The following is an 18,269-nucleotide window of genomic DNA, read 5'->3' as shown; positions in this document are numbered from 1 at the left end:
TTAAAGGACCTTTTTACCTCAGCGATAGTGAGAAGCCTGCACTACATTTCCTCACTATATAGATATGTCTATATGGTTGTGATCAGGTATTTGAAACCCACATGTTTTCCACAAGGTGAAATTATTATAATTTGTTCGAGCTTGATGCTGTATTAGAGGAAAATTTTTAATGGCTTTTTTTTTTTTTGAGATTTAAGGTAGCCAATATTTTCATAGGTTTAATTTTAATATACATAAAGAATCCAGTTTAGCTCTTCCTCAAACATTATTTTGGCTCCAGTCTGAAGAAGGGAAATCTTCATAACCACCTAGAACACCATGCTTCTTTCAGAAGAGCTTACTTGTCGCCTCACACATGGACTGAAGAAGGTAGTACCCACCCTTTGAGGACCCTAGAGTTTGAATGTGAGATTTAGATAGACGTGTTATACCAAACTGGTACTTTACAGTGCCTCTCACAGGTTGCCCCTTCTCGCTCCTCTATTCCCGATGTGTGTGTCGGTGTTCTCCAAAGCTGGATCTCTTCCTGGCACCTAGAGTAGCATCGGGCCCAGTTTAGCACTAGGTACACGTCTGTGGAAGGAAGGAAGGATGTCCTGACCTCCGGCAATTTTCCCAAGGTGCTCAAAACTAATCTTCACTTTTGTGAAGCCGTGAGGGCCATAATAACTTTTAGTATGTTCAAAGTGTACCTTTAGTTACATATAATTTAAAGATTTCTGTAAAGATGTAAAACTTTCAGAATGTTCTTGGACAAGATTCCTAGAAAGTAGAATTAAATGTTTATAACATTCAGAAGAAGGTGAAGGTGTGGAAAGGTTGGGTTGGGTTCCCTAGGAAGAGGGCGGGGCAGAACCACCCCTTGACAACAGGCTTTTGGACTAGCGTTTATGAATTATTGATGCAGCACAATAATACCCTAACTTCATTTGTTCAGTAAATATTTCATCACTGTTGGTAAATAATCCCATAGCTCTGGCTTTTCAAATATGTCTTGGTAGAGGTGTGGGAGCAGACACTAAATATTTATTGGGTTTATATCATGGAAAGGTCAGGAGCAGGAATATTTTAAGAGGACAGGCAGACAGTGGATCAAATGAAAGGAGGGAATTGCCCATTATTTAGAGAATGAGTAACGGAAGGAAGCCCAGGTTACCACACACACGTTGCAATGGCTTCTTCAGGGGGAAAGTGTGATGAGAAATGAAGATTTGTGAAGGAAGTGTGAACACTGGGATATGTTTAGGGAACAAATAAGCAGCTCACTAGAATTTTAACTCAGGGCACCATGTGTGCATTGGGCAGCTTTTCTAATAAACCAAATAGCCAGAAGTTCAGCAGATTGTTCAGAACGTTTCTTGCAGCTCCCATTCAAAGCTGGCCTTCGTTCACCAAAAGTCAGGAACGGCCCAGGGATTAATGAGATTTGATTTAGCTTCATTCAGCAGTATACTTTTGAACAGGCCTTCCATTCTTAAGAGTAATTTCCTATCAACCATATAAGACTTTAAATTTTAAACTTTTTTCTGTGTACTATACCAGTATTTTAGTCAAATTTCAAAAATTATTAACATATGAATAATTTTGTGTGACATAAGTGATTTTGTTTATAGTTTAACAGTCTGCCCCCTCCCCGCCCCACGGAAAGGCTACTATCTAATCCAGAAAATTGAGTAGAGACTGCTTCCTTTTTTTTTTTTTTTTTTATTCTTTCCTTTTAAAAACAAATCACTAATACTCATTTAGCGTATTATGTGCCAGGTGCAGTTCTAAGCAATTTACATGTATTTTCTAATGTTATCCTTATAATACCCTAAGACATAGCTGTTATTATTATACTCATTTTTAAAGATGACAACATTAAGTTCCAGAGAGGATAAGTAGCTGGATTCTAGTAATAGAGCTAGAATTTGAGTCCACATAGTCTGGCTCCAGAGTCCATGGCCCTTCATAATTACCTCATATACTATAATTACCTCTTAAGAAATGTTAATTTTCCATAAGCTTTTTATTAAGAATTTATGATTTGATCAACTTGAATTGATTTCACTAAAATATGTGCTTTTTAAAAATTAAATAGGCATGCAGTTTTTTCTTTTATTCAGTTCTGATCCACATTGTTAAGGTCATATAGATTCTTATTGTATTATAGAACCTTATTGTATTATAGAACTTGACAGGTATCTGCTTGGTCTGCATTTTGAGCAAAGTTTGAAAATCTAACTTTATTTTCATCTTTTTATACTGCTTGAATAAGTCTAGATTAAGATCTAATGATGAATGTTATTAAAATATATGTTAATATCTAGCATTCATATTCAGTACATACACCCCCTACACACACACACACACACAAACAACCATCATCAAAACAGAATCCAGGGGTGCCCGGGTGGCTCTATGGGTTAAAGCTCTGCCTTTGGCTCAGGTCATGATCTCAGGGTCCTGGGATAGAGCCCTGCATTTGGACTCCCTGCTCAGCGGGGAGCCTGCTTCCCCCGCCCCCCGCCTGCCTCTCTGCCTACTTGTGATCTCTCTCTCTCTCTGTCAAATTAAATAAAGCAAATAAACCAACCAAACAAAAAAACAGAATCCAACAATCTAACATTGATTGTTGTAGGTATTTCATTTTGTTTTAAGGTAGTGACTTATTGTTATAGTTAATACATAGTCTGGACTTCCTTGGACCTGGATTTAAAATAAATGGAGTCCTCTAAACTGTGAGAATACTCAGGAGATTTTAATTTTTAATACATTCTGTTTCTCTGAATGTGCAATGAAAATGGGTATTTGTGATATCTCTTCCATTAGCAGTTGAGTAGTTAGAAGAGAGACTGGCTGTGTATGTTTCAAATATTATTTTAGCTTATTCAATAAATATTTACTGCAGGCTTACTATATGACCAGCCCTGGGTCTGTAGCAGTTGGTGGGAAGGCAATTTGCACATCCTTCTTAGGAGTCTTCTACTAAAGAGAGGAAACCATGTGCTCTCTCCTCTTTCTTGTGTGTCTGTAGTTCTTTACTTACACCTAGGTAGTAGTGATTACTATCATCTGCTCGATCTTGTCATCTCCTATGTATTGTGTCCCCATGATACATCCTTAGGAGTTTGCAAGTTTCCCAGAAATAAAAACTATGGTTTGCTAAGGTGTGGACCTTACTCATTCGGAGTTTGCAGCTGATGCTTGTGAATTGTTCAGATAAGGGATTAAAACATGGATGAGAAGATTGGAAGGTCTGCTCTATGACTGCAGGGATGCCTTTGCCTGTTTTTTTCACTCCTGTGGGCCCAGGGTCTAGTACGTCACATGGAATGCGGTAGGCACTTTGTCAACTTCAAGCTGAATGAATTCACATCAACTGAGATTTAGATTTGGGTGGAGTTTGCACAGGGACAGTAGTTGAAGGCATTTATTTGTTAATTTAACCAGTAGTTCTCTTAGATCTCCATATGCTATGGACTGTGTTAGGCGCTAGAGATAAGATCTTAGTCAAAACGGATTCTGTCTGTAAAGGAAAGCCAGATTTCCCAAGAGAATTTTGGAGGAATGGCCATAGTTAGGGGAGGTAGATTAAGCAAGAGGATCTTTCTGTTATTTCATTCCATTGTCTGCAGGTTGAAACTCTGGAACTCGAAGGGGGTTGGGGTCACATGAACCAAGAGAAGAATGTCTTTGCAAGCTAGAGAGGGTGAGTGGTGTCAGGCACTGCCTGAGGTTGGAAAGGATTCGTGACCTTTAATGAGAGAAGTCTGGTCCTAGAAGGAGAGTGTAGATAAGCCAGCATCTTCATTCACATGTATTGCTAGTATACTGTTACAGAGTTTCATTGAAAAGCTTTTACAGTTCAGATACTTGAAAAAAAAATTTAAGTAAAATTACTGCAGTTGAAAGACTTCAGAGATGCCGAAGGGAAATAACACAGTTCAGTAGGTTTTGAACCGCCTTTTGTGGGGAATGGGACAGTAGTGGTAGAAATCACACTGGCCGGAGTCTTGGCTTTACAGCCTGCTGGTTTAGTGTGGTGAGCACCTTTGACCTTTCTGTGCCTCAGTTTTCTCATCTATAAAATGGGATGACTGTAGTTCCTACCCTGTAGGCTTAAGAAAGAATAAGTACATGGATTATGCTCCCTATTCTGTCTGGCCACATGTTCAGAAAGTGTTTGTTACTGTTGTTCTGAATCCTATTCCTGTTCTTGCCAAAGTGTTCTCTACCTTACCTGCCTCCCTTTCCCAGAACAGCTGGAACTGGGGGCAGGGGGCAACTGGAGGAGAACGAATTCTCTTGCGGACAAATGTGCCCTTTCCATGGTTCTTCTGTTGGAACAACTGCAGGGCTTCTGTTTTATTGATTTGCTTCCGGATCTGTTACTTGGCACGCTTTACTAACGGAAGTTGTTGTTGTCGTTTTAGCTACACGAGAGTGGGTATGATGCGGGCAAAGCCCTGCAGCGCCTGGTGAAGAAGCCTGTGCCCAAGCTGATCGAAAAGTGCTGGACGGAGGATGAAGTGGTGAGTGCGGACGGGGTGGTCTTGTGGCTGGTGTCACCAGGCTGTTGGCTTCTCAAGTGTGCCCTCCCTGCGCCTCTGGGGACTGTCTGTGGTAGCCGTTAGCCAAAGGAAAGAGCCTGCAAGCGTCATAATTGAACAGAGAGACTTGATCTTAGCTTAGTGGGAAGGGTTTTCTCTCTTTCATGGAAAGAGAAGAGATCGGGAGTGTTGGTTGGCTGGTTTTAGCCAGCTAGTTTTTGATCCCTCCCCATTTTAAAACCCAGCATTTTTAAACCAGTTGATACATATCCTAAGTGGAGCCAGTGATTTGCAGGAAGCATAGACCTGATTATGTAAATATAGTGGCTCTTACATATTCATCCTGTCATTATGGCCCATCAGAGAAGGTGGGGAGATAAAATAGGTGCCCACAAATACAGATTTGAATGCCCATGGATTCCTGTTCCAGCAGACCGAGTTCTCACGAAGCTACATCCCCATCTTGTGACTTCTGAAAGGTATTGCCGTAAAAGACTTAGACATTACTTGTGCTTTTGCTACTTCAGTCTTGTGTCTGAGTGGTTCTGCTTGATGTTTGCCCTTTAGGTTGAAAGAAATTAAGATGAAGGCTGGCACTGATAGACATATCAATTGTAAGCTTGTTGCTGATACTTTAAAATATGCTAAGAACAAATGTTGAACAACTTTTTTGTGCTTTCCTAATCTTGCTCTTTTCGTTTTTATTTATTAAGTACTTACTGTGTGCCAGGTGCTGTGTTAGGACCATATCAAGAACAAAAGTTCCCTCGGGGGCACCTGGGTGCCTCAGTGGGTTAAGCCTCTGCCTTTGGCTCGGGTCATGGTCTTGGGGTCCTAGGATTGAACTCTGCATCCGGCTCTCTGCTCAGCGGGGAGCCTGCTCCTCCCGCCCCCGCCTGCCTCTCTGCCTACTTGTGATCTCTGTCAAATAAATAAATAAAATCTTTAAAAAAAAAAAAAAAAGGCTCCTCCTCATGAGGCTTATGTTTTAAGAGGAGAGACCATCTATAAATCAGTATATGTCAAGTGGTAGCACACCTGTGTGCTGAGAATAGAGGAGGTGAGGAGGAGGGAGAACAAACTGGGGGAGTGGGGAGGTGCTGTCTTCAGTAAGGGGCAGAGGAAGGGCCCTGGTAAGAACCATTTGAGCAGAGACCTTAGTGCAAAGATAAGCCTTTTGGATCATGCCAGGGGAAGAGAAGTCTGGGCCCTGGCATGGTCAAGAAGTAGGCAGGAATGTGTCTGGAGGGGGAAGAGGTGGGGGACAGCAGGCGGTGGATCATGTGTGACCTGTGGACAGATGGTCGGAGCCTTGCTCTTTGGTCTGCATGGGCAGATTCTGAGCAGAGGGGTGACTTGATCTGCTGGTGGGGTGCACTCTGGCCCGAGTCATAAGTGGGCTTCCGGGGCAATTGCGAGCTTCCAGGCCCGAGACCAAGGACCGAAGAGCACGGCATCAGTATTGGGGAGAAGTGGTGAGATCCTGGGTGCGAGCTGGAGCAGGAGCAGGAGCAGGAGCCGAGAGGATATGTTTGAGAAAAGGTCGTGGGGAGGGGGTGGCCAGTGGAAGCAGGGAAGTGGACTAGGAGCCGCAGAGAGGGACCAAAGCAGCCCTGAAGGTTTGGTTAGAGAGCTTTGTCAGGAGTCCATTAACGCTTGCTGCTGACCAGATGCATGAGGAAGTTGGTGCTGCTGTTTGGAAATTAAATATTTAAATGCTTTACATGATTGTCAAGAGTTGGAAACTTCTTAAACGTTTGTTATTCAAATAGTGGCAGAGTAAAAATGTGAGATTTGTTTTGTCAAGTCAGATGTCCTTTTTCACTGTGGACCCCTTTTGTGAGAAGGAGAGAATTTTGACTGATAAAAATTTAAGATTCTCAAACAGCCTTGTTGCAAGAAAGAGGAGGTGGAGAGGATGGAAGGAGCGTGTGGAAGGCCGTCACCGCGGGCCCCGTGTGCCTGTGCTAGGAGCCCCTCTCGGCCCTCCCTCACCTTCACCTTAAGGCTTCTCGGCAGCCAGGAGCTCCCGGTGCTCTCTCCGTGGCCCGTCCTTTCTGGGGTTTAAGGACTCCCACTTAAAGGAAAGTCGCCTTCCTCTTCCTGCAGCGCTTGCCTCTCTTGGGCACGGTGTGGCCTGTATCCCTGCTGCTGCTGTGGCTTGGGGACTTGAGGCAGCCCGTGGGACAAAAAGGGGAGTCTTAGACATCGGAGAAGGCCTGACTTTCTTTTGGAAAGTGAAATGCAACTCCAGATTGCTGCACACTCCGAGGACGTGGTAATGATCCCTAACTGCATGAATCCTTGTCTTTCCGGTGCATTTTTGTCATGGTTGCTTTTTGTTTTGGTTGGAGTTTTGAGAAATGTGCTGGCACTCATCCAGTTCTTGCAGAACCCAGGGATCAGATGCTTCCCTTATTTGTAGGAAGGTCAGCTTCACTTTCTAAAACCTGAAAAGCAAATGAGCAAGAGGGCTTGAGTAAGTGATAGGCTGAAAGCAGCTTCTTATGAATGTCTTCAAGTCAAATCTTTGACCAGCTTATGTGGCAGCCAGGCACAGGCACTCGTGGATCTCTGCCTTGGCCTGGTTTGGCTGTGAGAATATAACCTGCTGTGTGCATCATCTCACCCCAGGAATCACAGGAATAAGCAAAGCAAGTGTGTCCCAGCGAAAGTAAGGACATGGGCCTACCTCCTGTTCTGTACCCTCCCCCAGCCCCAGAATAACATTTTAGTTATTTTTAAGCGTCATTGCCTCCAGGATACGGGTTTGATCAAACTGCAGCAGTGTCGATGAGGCCGTCATCACACCATCTTCTGAGCTGCTTCCGCTGCTCGCCTGTGTGTGTGTGGGCGGCTCGCCCTTGCTTTCTCCTGCTGCCGACGCCAGCTCTGTTTCTCGCAGCTTTGCTTCCACGTTGATTGCCCTCCTCACTGGCGAACTTGCTAGAGTGAGGCCTTCACTGATGGTGAGACCAGTGCCTGGTAGAGAAGCATGTTTTTGTCCCAGAGGGACTTGAAGAATATTGACAGGTCTTTATTTAAGATGAGTGTTTTTAAAGATTCTTTACCATAATTAAGATTGTCCTCAATCTAACATTTTAAAACTTGTAATAGTTAATAATTATCCATCAGAGAAAAACTTTTATGTACACCCAAAGCTGACCTTAGAAGTTTTACTTTTGGAAAAAAAAATTCCCGTATTATTAATGATAACACCACCCAACATCTTCATCCTAGGTCTTTCAGATAATCACCAAATTCTTGAGATTTTAGGCCTCAGTGGGAGGCCTTTCATTTTACATTTTCTCTCAGTGATTCCTTTGATGGCTTGTGTGTGTGTAGGTACAATATTTCTCACCAAAGTTTCTTTGGGGCTGAGATACTTTAAGTCTTGTGGAATGGATGCCAGGTTTGTGGCACTTTCCGTCGAATTCTAGGCCTGAAACTGACAACTGCACTCTGCTTTAGTGCAGTGACTGAGAAACATGTTGGTAGTGGGCTCGAGGCGGGCTTGAGGCGGTCTCTCAGGCTGAATAAACTGGGTCAGATCAGAGAGGCAGTTTCGAAGAAATGCTGGGTCAGTTGGATGGAGCTGAAGTAAACAGCCGGCGCCTGTCTTCGGGGGTCGTACTGACGGTTAGCCGGTCTCACTTACATTATGCGGAAAATAGTATTGCATTTCAGGAAGCCATTTAAATCAGTAAAACTTATGAAGAGAAAGAGGAGAAAAATACTGATCAGAACATTAAAAAAAAGAAACTCTAGATTATTAGGTTTTTAATTAAACATGGCGAACACATTTAAATATAACACAAAGGCCCCAGGCTGAACTGCACCTAATCGAAACAGATTAAGTCACCCTTCCATGCTCGGGTAGTTATTAATTCTGCTTATTTATGCATGCAAGCTGAAGGTAGCATTTGCTGCCGCTGTGCTGGTGCTTATTGCGCTGGGATTCCATTGCTGCTTGACGCTGTGCGCTTAATTAGCATTCAGCTGTTGATTATGGAAATACCGGGGACGCTAATTGAATTCTTCTTAAAATTCAGGGCCTGCATTTTCCTTGTGGAGTTTGGCCCGACTAGCAAGGTTGTAAGAGTGGGTGCTCTGCTGAGCCGTGTAGGCACTTCACCCTTTGCTTCCCAGCCACTTGGCTGTGTTTGTTTTGGAAATTATTTTCATGTTGAAGCAGCTTTCAGCAAAATTCCAGGTGTTCCAGAAGGTAAAGGTTTTGTTGCTCACGATGTTCCCACAGAGCGTTCATTCCATGTCACTGTGGGTAACTGTAACTCTATAACTTTTATCTGGAAGTGTGTTTTCCCTTAAAATATTTTATGCCAGTTTTGGTGTATTATATTGAGTGAACAATGTAGACACAAATAATCTGAAATGTTTATGCATAGGCAGTTAATCTGTCGTGCGGTGATAGACTTACAATGGCCGTGTACATGGATTTACAAATCATAAATTTTAAAACCTCTAAACTTTCCTTCAGTTTAAAGCTCAGCATTATCATAAATATAAATGAAAATCCTTCTTTCAAAATTGACATGGCGCGACAGACTAATTTTCTGAGTATTTGTAAACCAATGAACCCGTGTGGCTGTTCGAGGAATTGCGTCCACAGGACACGCCAGCTGTCTGCGTGGTGTCTCCCCCAGCAGCGTCTTCAGAGGCCTTTGTTAGACTCTTTTTGGAATGTCTGCTCGAGAAAACATTGTTTTCATTGTTCACTCTTTTTAAGCCGGGCATCTGGATGTGCCAGAAGACAGAGCCGCTTAGTGGGGCAAAAATACAATGAATTTTATTTACTGTTTGTGTGGCAGCTGTAGAAAATGGAATCCACAGCAAAACCAAAGGTCCTATAGCAGTGGGAGGTGGAGGTGAGAGCAGAGATGGAGACAGTGGCGAGGGGAAAGAGAAGCATCTGCCCTCAGCCTGCAGTTACAATCCTGTGAGTTTTAAGGTGTCAGTAATTTTGGTGTTTAGTTTTAAATTGTATATTTTCGATATAGGGGAAGGTTTAATTGCATGATGCTGATTTTTCGGAATGGTCGGATTTCCAGAGTTACTGAGTATTTTATATAGTCATTCCAAAAGGTGGGTGATAGGAAATCCTGTAGGTCATCCGATATGAACCCATTCATTTTTTCTTCGTTTGTAAATTTTATGTGAATTTTAATTCTGTTGTTAGAATATCATGTGAAAACATTAAAGGGGATTGAAACCTCACTCCCATCTCACGTTCCTAGTTTCATGCTCTCCTTGTGTCTTTGTTCATGTACGTAGATTGGTTCGTATGTTTGTAAACTTACATAAATGGAATCATTATATTGAAATTCTCACTTTCACAAGAAGTCTTAATCTAGAATATTTGTAGTTCACCTGGAACCCAAAATAGGGATATACTGTATTTAGTGCAACACATAATAGGCAATAGTAAATTTTAAATAGAATTGATGTGGCTTTTTCTCTCAATTTACTACCCTTCCTCTAATTTTAAGTTAATTGGTGCTGCCTCTTGTGAATCACTTAATTCTGAAATATGAGAGTAGGAAAGATAAGAGAAGCATGAAATGTTGGCATATTATTTATATATTAGTAATACACATATTATTCACTCATGTTATGTGTTCTTATGGTCCATGGCAAAAACCAGTCCTTAGTATTAAGAGAGGGAAAGGTAGGGGGTTCCCAGCTGGCTCAGTTGGAAGAGCAAGCAAACTGACTCTTGATCTTGGGGTTGTAAATTTCAGTCCCACATTGGGTATAAGACATTTACTTTAAAAAATAAAATCTGTAAGAGTAAATAAATAAATAAATAAATAAGGAAAAATGTAGATGCAGGTAAATTTGTGTAATGCTTTAAGTATTAATGAAATTCAACTCTTTTTCCCATGATTGATGCCCATCAGCCTTTGTATCAAACCCTTTTTTTAAACAAGTCAATAGTGTGAATAGAATGGAGTTTATTGTCAAGTCCATTTGACAATGTGACAATGAATTAAAAATCAATTATATGTTCAGAAGGTTGGTGTCAGGCAATCAATTTTGTCAGTTTGCAGAGATGTTCTACTGCATAACAACCTGTAAAGAGAAATGCGTTTTAAAATCCTTCAGTAAATGAGATGGGCCACGCACTAGAAGGAGAGAGATATTTCAAAAATTTATTTCAGTATTTCATGTCAATAGAAGTTGCCTCTGGATCAAATCTACAAATTCAGCAGTGACCTTGCCTTTCACATACATGGCTTTATTGCTTTCTAGGCTTCCTCTGTAAACTATGGTCAAAGAAGGTGGTATGCCTGTTTTTCTCAACAAGGTCATTCTTTTTCGCATTTTCTTTAACCCATATGTTTCTCAAGTTCCTTATCCTGTAGCCCTGATATTAGGTATTTTTGTTGAAAGCCAGCAGTAAGTTATGCTGTTCTTTGGGCTCCATGTGTCCGTGAATGTTTGTGCACCTGTCCATGTTCAGGCCTTGGGGTGATGCAGAACAGCACAGAGACTTGGAAAGTAACTCCACACTGAGTAGAGGCATTCTCTAAATTATTCTTTGCCGCTTAGGATAATCTTTTAAAATCAAAGAACAATTTTTATGGGACATTTTTCATTTTTTGCTTGAGTAGGGGAGCATTGGGGAGAATCTTCAGCTTGAAAGATTAATAAACACTACAGCGGTGGGTTATTGAAACCATGTTTTCCATCTCATTTTCAAGGGCGTGTAAAACAAATGGAGATAGCATACACTTTCAGCTGCCCTCCATCATCTCTGCGTTTAAAAAATGAGAACAAGACACAAGGGAACTTGAGAGATTGCATTTGTTCTCCCATAGACAAAGTGGTTATTTTTTAAATGAAGAGGATTGAAAACCCTCTCCTTCTGCAGTTTCTTAGCAACAGAGCTGGAGTCCATTTTAATGTGGATGCATGGAACATTCTATGTATGATGACATTGGAGCCATACATTTCCACAGGAGAAACATACTCTACCAGCCTGGTAACTGGAATTCGTTGTGGGGGAAGGAAATGGGTTTAAAAAAAAAAAAAAAAGGACCCCTACAATGAAAGGAAATAACTCATTTTAGACTGTCTCCTCTTCCCTGACATACTTGTATCTCAAACCTAGAGTCTCTCTGAAATAGAAGTAATAATGGCCTTAGTAGCCCCCTAATTGCCCCCTTCACGGGAAGGCTAGCACATTTTTTTTAATATTTCCTACTGTGTTTTGTTATCCATTTTCCCCACCACCCTGCGTGCTGTTAAGTGACACTTTCGACTGACGTTTCAGAACTCACTTTAAGACGTTTTTCCAAAGTATTTCATATGGGTGAATTCCAGTTTATTTTCCACATGTATAAGGCGAAGTGCTGCGGTGTTGGGAAGCAGAGTATGTTTAGTGGTCACCAATGGGGAAAAGTCTCTGCATTTGGCCTCACCCGTTGAGAGTTCAGACCCACGTGTGTCTGTCCGGCCCTGTAGTTCTTGAATTTGTTGTTGGGACTTGCGCATGGCAAGCCTGTTCATCCACCTGTGTGAACACGACGATAGGATGACCCTTCATGTTGTTTACCAGGTTACTTATTTCTGATTTCAGATAACTGGTGGAAATTTGTCCATCCAGTCATTCCACAGATGTTTCTATAGCACCAGCATAGCACTCTGCCAGGTACCATTTTATGCACTGGTGATCCAGCACTGAACAAAACAGGCAGAGCTGTGCTCACGGAGCTGGTGTTGTAGTGGGAAAGCTAGATCCAAGCCAGAACGCCAAGTACCACGCACAGTGGGCTAGCTACACCCCAGAGCGTGTGGGGGGTCTGCCGCACTGGGTCGTGATGGCGAGTTTATCTGGGGGTTTCCACGTTAGACTAGGAAATCTCAACATCAGGGCCTATAGTTTAATTCTTCTTTTATCTCCAGAACATAGCCCAGGGCCAGGAGTGTGGTGGATAATCAGAAAAGACTGTTTCGACTGGGTTGGAAAGGAGAGAAACTAGTAGAGGTTGTTTCCTCCCCCAAGTCCTCACATCACCTCCACAGAGTTGGCCCCTTCGGCTGGGCTGAGCTCAGATGTTGCTGCTTCGGGGCTTCTCCTCCCACCCGCTCGGGGCCAGCGCTCACTCCGGCTTCCCCAAAATTGACTGGACACTGCCCCGTTCTCCCCTTGGAAGCAGGGCTCAACCCCTCCCAGTTGTCTGTGGTTTTATTTTCTAGGCTCCAGTAGAAAAAAGCTCGTTCTTTGGACACCATCACTTGTTGATGTGTGTGGTTGCCGTGTTTTGTTGTGGGAGAGTGAGGGCAAAGAGAACGAGAAGGAAGAAGCCTCAGTAGGTGGCCTGGTGTCAATCTAACCCGCCTTTCCTCCCGACCCTTTATGCATTTGAAAAGCAAAACCCTCTATTTGCAAATCTCTTTCTTAAGGCTCTCTGCTTGTTTGGGCCATCTTTTTTGTGACTGTGGTATGTGGGTGATAGACCCTTCCTCTCAGGTTTCCTCCAAACCTCTGGGGTGCTTCACCTATTTGGTCACTTTTGGGATATTTTCTTCCATTTTAAAGGGCTTGATCCCATGTAGTTAATCCCAGCAACAGGACACAGAAGAACTACCAAATAAATACACCGAAGAACTAAGGAAGGAGCAAAGCAAAGTTGCAAATAAAACAAGAACCAAGCAGGGAGCCTGAGTGGCTGAGTTGGGTAAGCGTCCAACGTTCGATTTCGACTCAGGTTGTGATCTCAGAGTGATGGGATCAAGCCCCACATCTGGCTCTGTGCTCAGCAGAGTCTGCTTGTCCCTCTCCATCTGCTTCTCCCCTCACTTGTGCTCTCTCTCTCCCTCAAATAAATAAAGTCCTACCAAAAAAAGAGCTAAACAGTAAGAGAGTGAAGCAGGGTGGCTGATAGTACACCATGTGCCCTTGAAGGCTACAAAGTCTGCCGACACTATATTTCATATTTAAAGTGTATGTCTAGAGCCTGTTTTGTTTTTTTAAGTTTAAAAAAAACTTAAAAAACTGTTTTTCTGGATCATTTTATTTAGTGTTCAGAAATTATGAGCCAGAGAACACTAGAACGATCTCTGTCCTGGACATAGGAACGTGTCTGGGCCACACTGAATGTTTGTAGCTTTGTGGCCGCTGCCCGGTGTCCTGCGCGCCTCTACCATCCAAGGGCATGAAGCGTGCTACTGAAGTGCTGGGGGAATGAAAGAGGGTGAATCACACCCTCCTCTCTCCGCTCTGGAAGACTTGCTTGGGTGGGGTGGGGTACAGAGAGAATGCGGCCTGAGAACTTGCAGGGCTGGGACAGCGGTCCTCGGGCTGGTAGCCACCTTCGGGACCTCGCGGAAGGAGAAGGCATGGGGAGAGGACAAACTTTGCCATGGCCGGCAGGTGCGTTTGACAGTCCCTGTCTACGGCCACCCCTCCCTTTCACTGCCCCGGTAGAAAACTGCGCTGAGGTCTTATCTACAGCTGATGAAGTCCTCTCTGGTTAAGAAAAATGAAAGCATGTATGCCCACACACTTACGTGCCTTAGTGCTAACTAAAGGTTCTTGGTTTCCCCTTGCAGCTCGTTGGTCAGTTTTGATCATTTATTTTTCTAATCTTTTTCTAGTTTTTCTAATCTTTCCTCTCAGATTAATAAAATAAAACCTCTGGACTGCAGAGACTCATGTTAACAAGTGTTTCAGGCTATCCCAGAGCCAGACGGAAGGACAGTCCATCACCAGCAGCTCTGCTCCGCGTTACTTCTGTCCCTTTTCTCCTCTCTGGAGCCCCGCTGCTTCTCTGGGAGCCGCTGCTCCTGAAGCCTGGGCAGGTGTTAACCTCTTTACTAATAAGCCACTCTCCAAACAGGCACGTTCAGCCTAAATTAGTCATTTTCCTTTTCCATCTAGGGCCTCTGATTAATTAGAGTAACATAACTAGCTAAGCTGGCTTGGCTATCCATTTTTGAAAAAGAAGTTTTAGAGAATGAATTTTAACGAGGTGTTATTAAGTGTAGATTTGGGGAACCAGTTAACCTGGACCCCAAACCTGTCCAAAATTAATCTAAAAATAAAGTAGCTTTGCTTGCAGAAGGCCCTGGGCTCTTGGTGTGTGATTCCCAGCAAAACACCCCTTGGGACTCTCAATTTTATCAAAGCTGTTCCAGATTCCCAAAGCAGCTGAAAGTTGGGACGGACTCTGAATATTTGGGAATCTCCCTCTCAGTCCAGCCCATGAAAATGAGATTCTCTGATCCTTTAGCAGAAACGAAAGTTAGGAAATTATTTTCTGATTATCCTTTGAGATGGCCCAACTTCTTTGTCTTCTTTCCAGGTTTTGGACCCCAGAGCAGCCTGACCCTGGTAGTACGTCCCCCTCCCTAGAACTGTCTGACTTTATACTCTGCTCACATTCTCACCCCACCCTCCAACCAGGCTCACTCTCTCTTGTGAGCCAGCGCTTTCTCTCAGACCCCTGTCAGACATCCCAGAGATTCACTTGGACTGCCTTGCTTTTCAGGCAAACTGTTGGATGGGTCCTTCAGTTGCTTGCACGTTTAGAGGAGTCAGTAAGCACCATACCATGTTATCCTCCACTGATTTGAAATAATCTCAGACACTGCAGAATCCCATTGCTAGGAAGATATGCGTGTGTAAGGGAAGCACTCTCTTTCAGAGGAGTATCTTGACAAAAGGAGTGATGAATTTTTGTAGCTCCAAACCAGACATTATTTTCTGTTTCTGGATAACTAACTTTAGATTTTCCTTAAAAAATTTATTGTATGGTGGGAAGTGGATTTCCCCCCCCCACTTTCTGTTGAACTTAAGTCCACTGCCTTTCCATACCTGTTCTGTGCAAGGTTCTGCTGGATTCTTATGGAGCCCCTTTATCCGTTGGTTACTGTCGTAGTTCATCCTCTACAGCCTTCTCTCCCTACTGTTGTTAGTTAAGCTTCGTATTTTAGAAACGAGGTTAAAAAATAATATTAGTTCCTCATTCAAAAGGAAGGGAGCTTATTGCTGACTTGAGACAAAGAAACTACATTTGTTCTTTAACCACTAAGATTTCTGCAGACGTCCCCCCTGACCTTGCTGATTGCCTGGCAGAGTGGTGTCCTTGACTTATTTTGACAGTGGGTGTCCGTGAGCACTCTAGTTGGATGTTGTTGCCACAGGCTAGAGAGGAGATGGCAGCCACACTATTGGAAACTTTTGGAGTGCCTCTTTGACTCCTGATGTTCTGGGGTCCACCGGGGATGCAAGGCTGAACATGTTGCTTTTTGCTATTGAACAGGGAGATGAGGAAGGGCTCCAAGGAAGAGGTGTTATTTGAGAGGAGCCCTGAAGGATGGGTAGGATTTTGCCAGGCACATTGGATCAAGGTGGAAAAACAAAGGCATTAAAGAATGTGGGTGGTTTAATAGCCGGTCAGCCCGTTTGAGTGAAGTACAGATGGAGGAATATCTAAGATAGCTGATGGATTCAAAACCACCTACTCTGTATGGGAAGAGAAGTTTAATTTTATAGAAAATAAAGAATAATAACACATTTCAGAATGTGGGGAATGATAGGACCGGGGCCATCACTGAAGGCTAATCTGGCAGTAAGGTGGGGGGTAAAGTGAGTAGAGAAGGAAATCAGTGGTTTTGAGACCTGACTACGCGTTAGAATGACCTGGAAAACTTTAAAATGTCCCTGTGTCCAGACTGCACGCCAGACCCGTTGGGTCAGAATCTCTGGGGTGGGACCCAGGCATCCATGCTCCAGGCTAAGGACTGGTTCTAGTGAGAGATGTTAAACTTAGAGCATCTCTTTAAGTTTATAGCCGCGATTCTCAACCTTGGTTGCACACTGGATCACACAGGGAATTTTGGTATGCGTGTGCACATGCACGTGCGCACGCGCGCGCGCACACACACACACACACACACACTCACAGAGATCCATCCTGAGATTCTTTTTGAGCCATACAGAGGGATAAGAGGCTCTTGGAGGAATTCTTAAGTTGAGAGGCATAGGGATGGACAAAATGACAAAGAAAAGGCGAGAGAAAGGGTTGGACTCTCTGTTTTTTATTTGTTAAACATTATATTTAACTCAATAAAATATGAGGAGTAACTACATTTTTTTTTATGTCTTTGACATAACTCAGTTGAAAGATTGGGGAAGGAAACTGGTCCGAGGTCAGGATGCTGAGGCATGTCTAGTAGTACCAGTGACGCTGTTGAAATGATTGGTAGTGAGGCCCAGGCTACACTGAGCTTGGGGAACCAGGCAGAGGTGGTAGAAGAGTCAAAAAGGGCTATGGGGCTCAGTCAAGAAGAAGAAGTTTGTGGGATTAATGGTGGTGGTACAGTAATAAATAAAAAAATTCCTAGTTTTGTATCTTAAATGTTTTCAGGGATGCGCAGACATAAGGGATGGCTACCAGTGGGTGGCTGGGTTTGGGCTAATGCACACTGAGGACTGTGGATGCAAACCGTAAGAAGGGTTCTGGGCAAGATTTTTCATGTTCCTGAGAGTACTATTGAAAGACAGGATGGGGGCGCCTGGGTGGCTCAGTCGGTTAAGTGTCTGCCTTGGGCTCAGGTCATGATGCTGGGTTCTTGGGATCGAGCCCCACATTGGGGGGGGGGGGGCGTCCCTACTCAGCAGGGAGCCTGCTTCTCCCTCGCCCTCTGCCCCTCCCCCTCCTCTCTCTCTCTCGCTCCCTCTCTCTCAAATACATAAATAAAATCTTTTTTTAAAAAAGATACGATAGAGAAAGGGACTTTTAACTAGGCATAGGATCACTGAATAAGAGTGAGGGAGACTGGATTGTTTGGTTGATTCTGTGATGAGGAAAAGCGGCTGGAGGTGGTAGATGATGTGGCCCATGATGTGGCCCGACAGGATTGTCCCCATTGGAATCAGAGAATGCGCATGGAACTAAACCTCTGGCTGTTGTTGGAGGGGTTTTGAGGGATGTTGCAGGGGTCACCTGTGAGGATGCTGAGGGGGTAGGGAGGGCTCTGGGGCATGCAGACTGGGGAACAGAGAGGGGGAGGGAGTGGGGGAGAAGACAGTAGGTCCCTAGAGGATGCGGTATGCTGGGCCATTGGGGGCTTGCTAAGGTGAGATGTCCCTAGCCAGAAGTAGACATTGGGATGGGAGTAATGGGAAGGTGTGGGAAGGAAATTTGTGGTTAATTTGTGGTTACTGATGACCATTTTTGGTCCCGTGGCAGGGCAGACTGCGCCCCCTCTGTGCTGCTCTGCTCCATGATGGGCTTCTTGAGGGCCGACCCACCTCTCAGCGTGTCCAGTCACTAGATGCTGAGTTGAGTTGAATTGGATTCACATGTAGAGATTGTCGACAGAGGCGAGTGGTGAGGAGGGAGGATTTGGGGACTGGAACAATAATCAGAATTTAAGACGTTGGCTGGGAATGTTGGCTCCCAGAATGTATCGTGCTGTTTGTTTCCTCGGTCGTTCCACAAGTTTTGGGCATTTAACTGTGTACTAGATGCTCAGCCTTGGAGAGGAAAATAACGTTGGACATACTGTTCTCGTGGAGCTTGTGTTGTGGTGGGAGGCACAGGCAAATGCATGTAGGTGAGTAGATGCTCTGGAGAGGCCAAATCTGTTGCACTCAAGGAGACTGAGTGAGGCAGGGGCTGGGCACGGCCGAGCCGCAGCCTCCTGGACAGTGGCAGCTTCTCCTCCTGGATAATTGAAGCCAGTTACTCAAGAGCGATATGTGTT

The 18,269-nt window shown here is 43.8% G+C and overlaps 1 protein-coding gene across 4 annotated transcripts in view; it reads left to right on the top strand.

The window, feature by feature from the left end:
* Positions 1-18,269, top strand: part of RERE (arginine-glutamic acid dipeptide repeats) — a 419,097-nt gene that overhangs the window by 324,557 nt on the left and 76,271 nt on the right. For all 4 annotated transcript variants that reach the window (XM_059374870.1, XM_059374869.1, XM_059374868.1 and 1 more), the window contains one exon: positions 4,416-4,514. In XM_059374870.1, coding sequence (XP_059230853.1) covers positions 4,416-4,514 — 99 coding nt within the window. The remainder of the gene's footprint in view (positions 1-4,415; positions 4,515-18,269) is intronic.

Source organism: Mustela nigripes, chromosome 14 (genome assembly GCF_022355385.1).
Source record: "Mustela nigripes isolate SB6536 chromosome 14, MUSNIG.SB6536, whole genome shotgun sequence".
Lineage (NCBI taxonomy): Eukaryota > Metazoa > Chordata > Mammalia > Carnivora > Mustelidae > Mustela > Mustela nigripes.
This window is presented reverse-complemented; position numbering and strand designations above follow the sequence as displayed.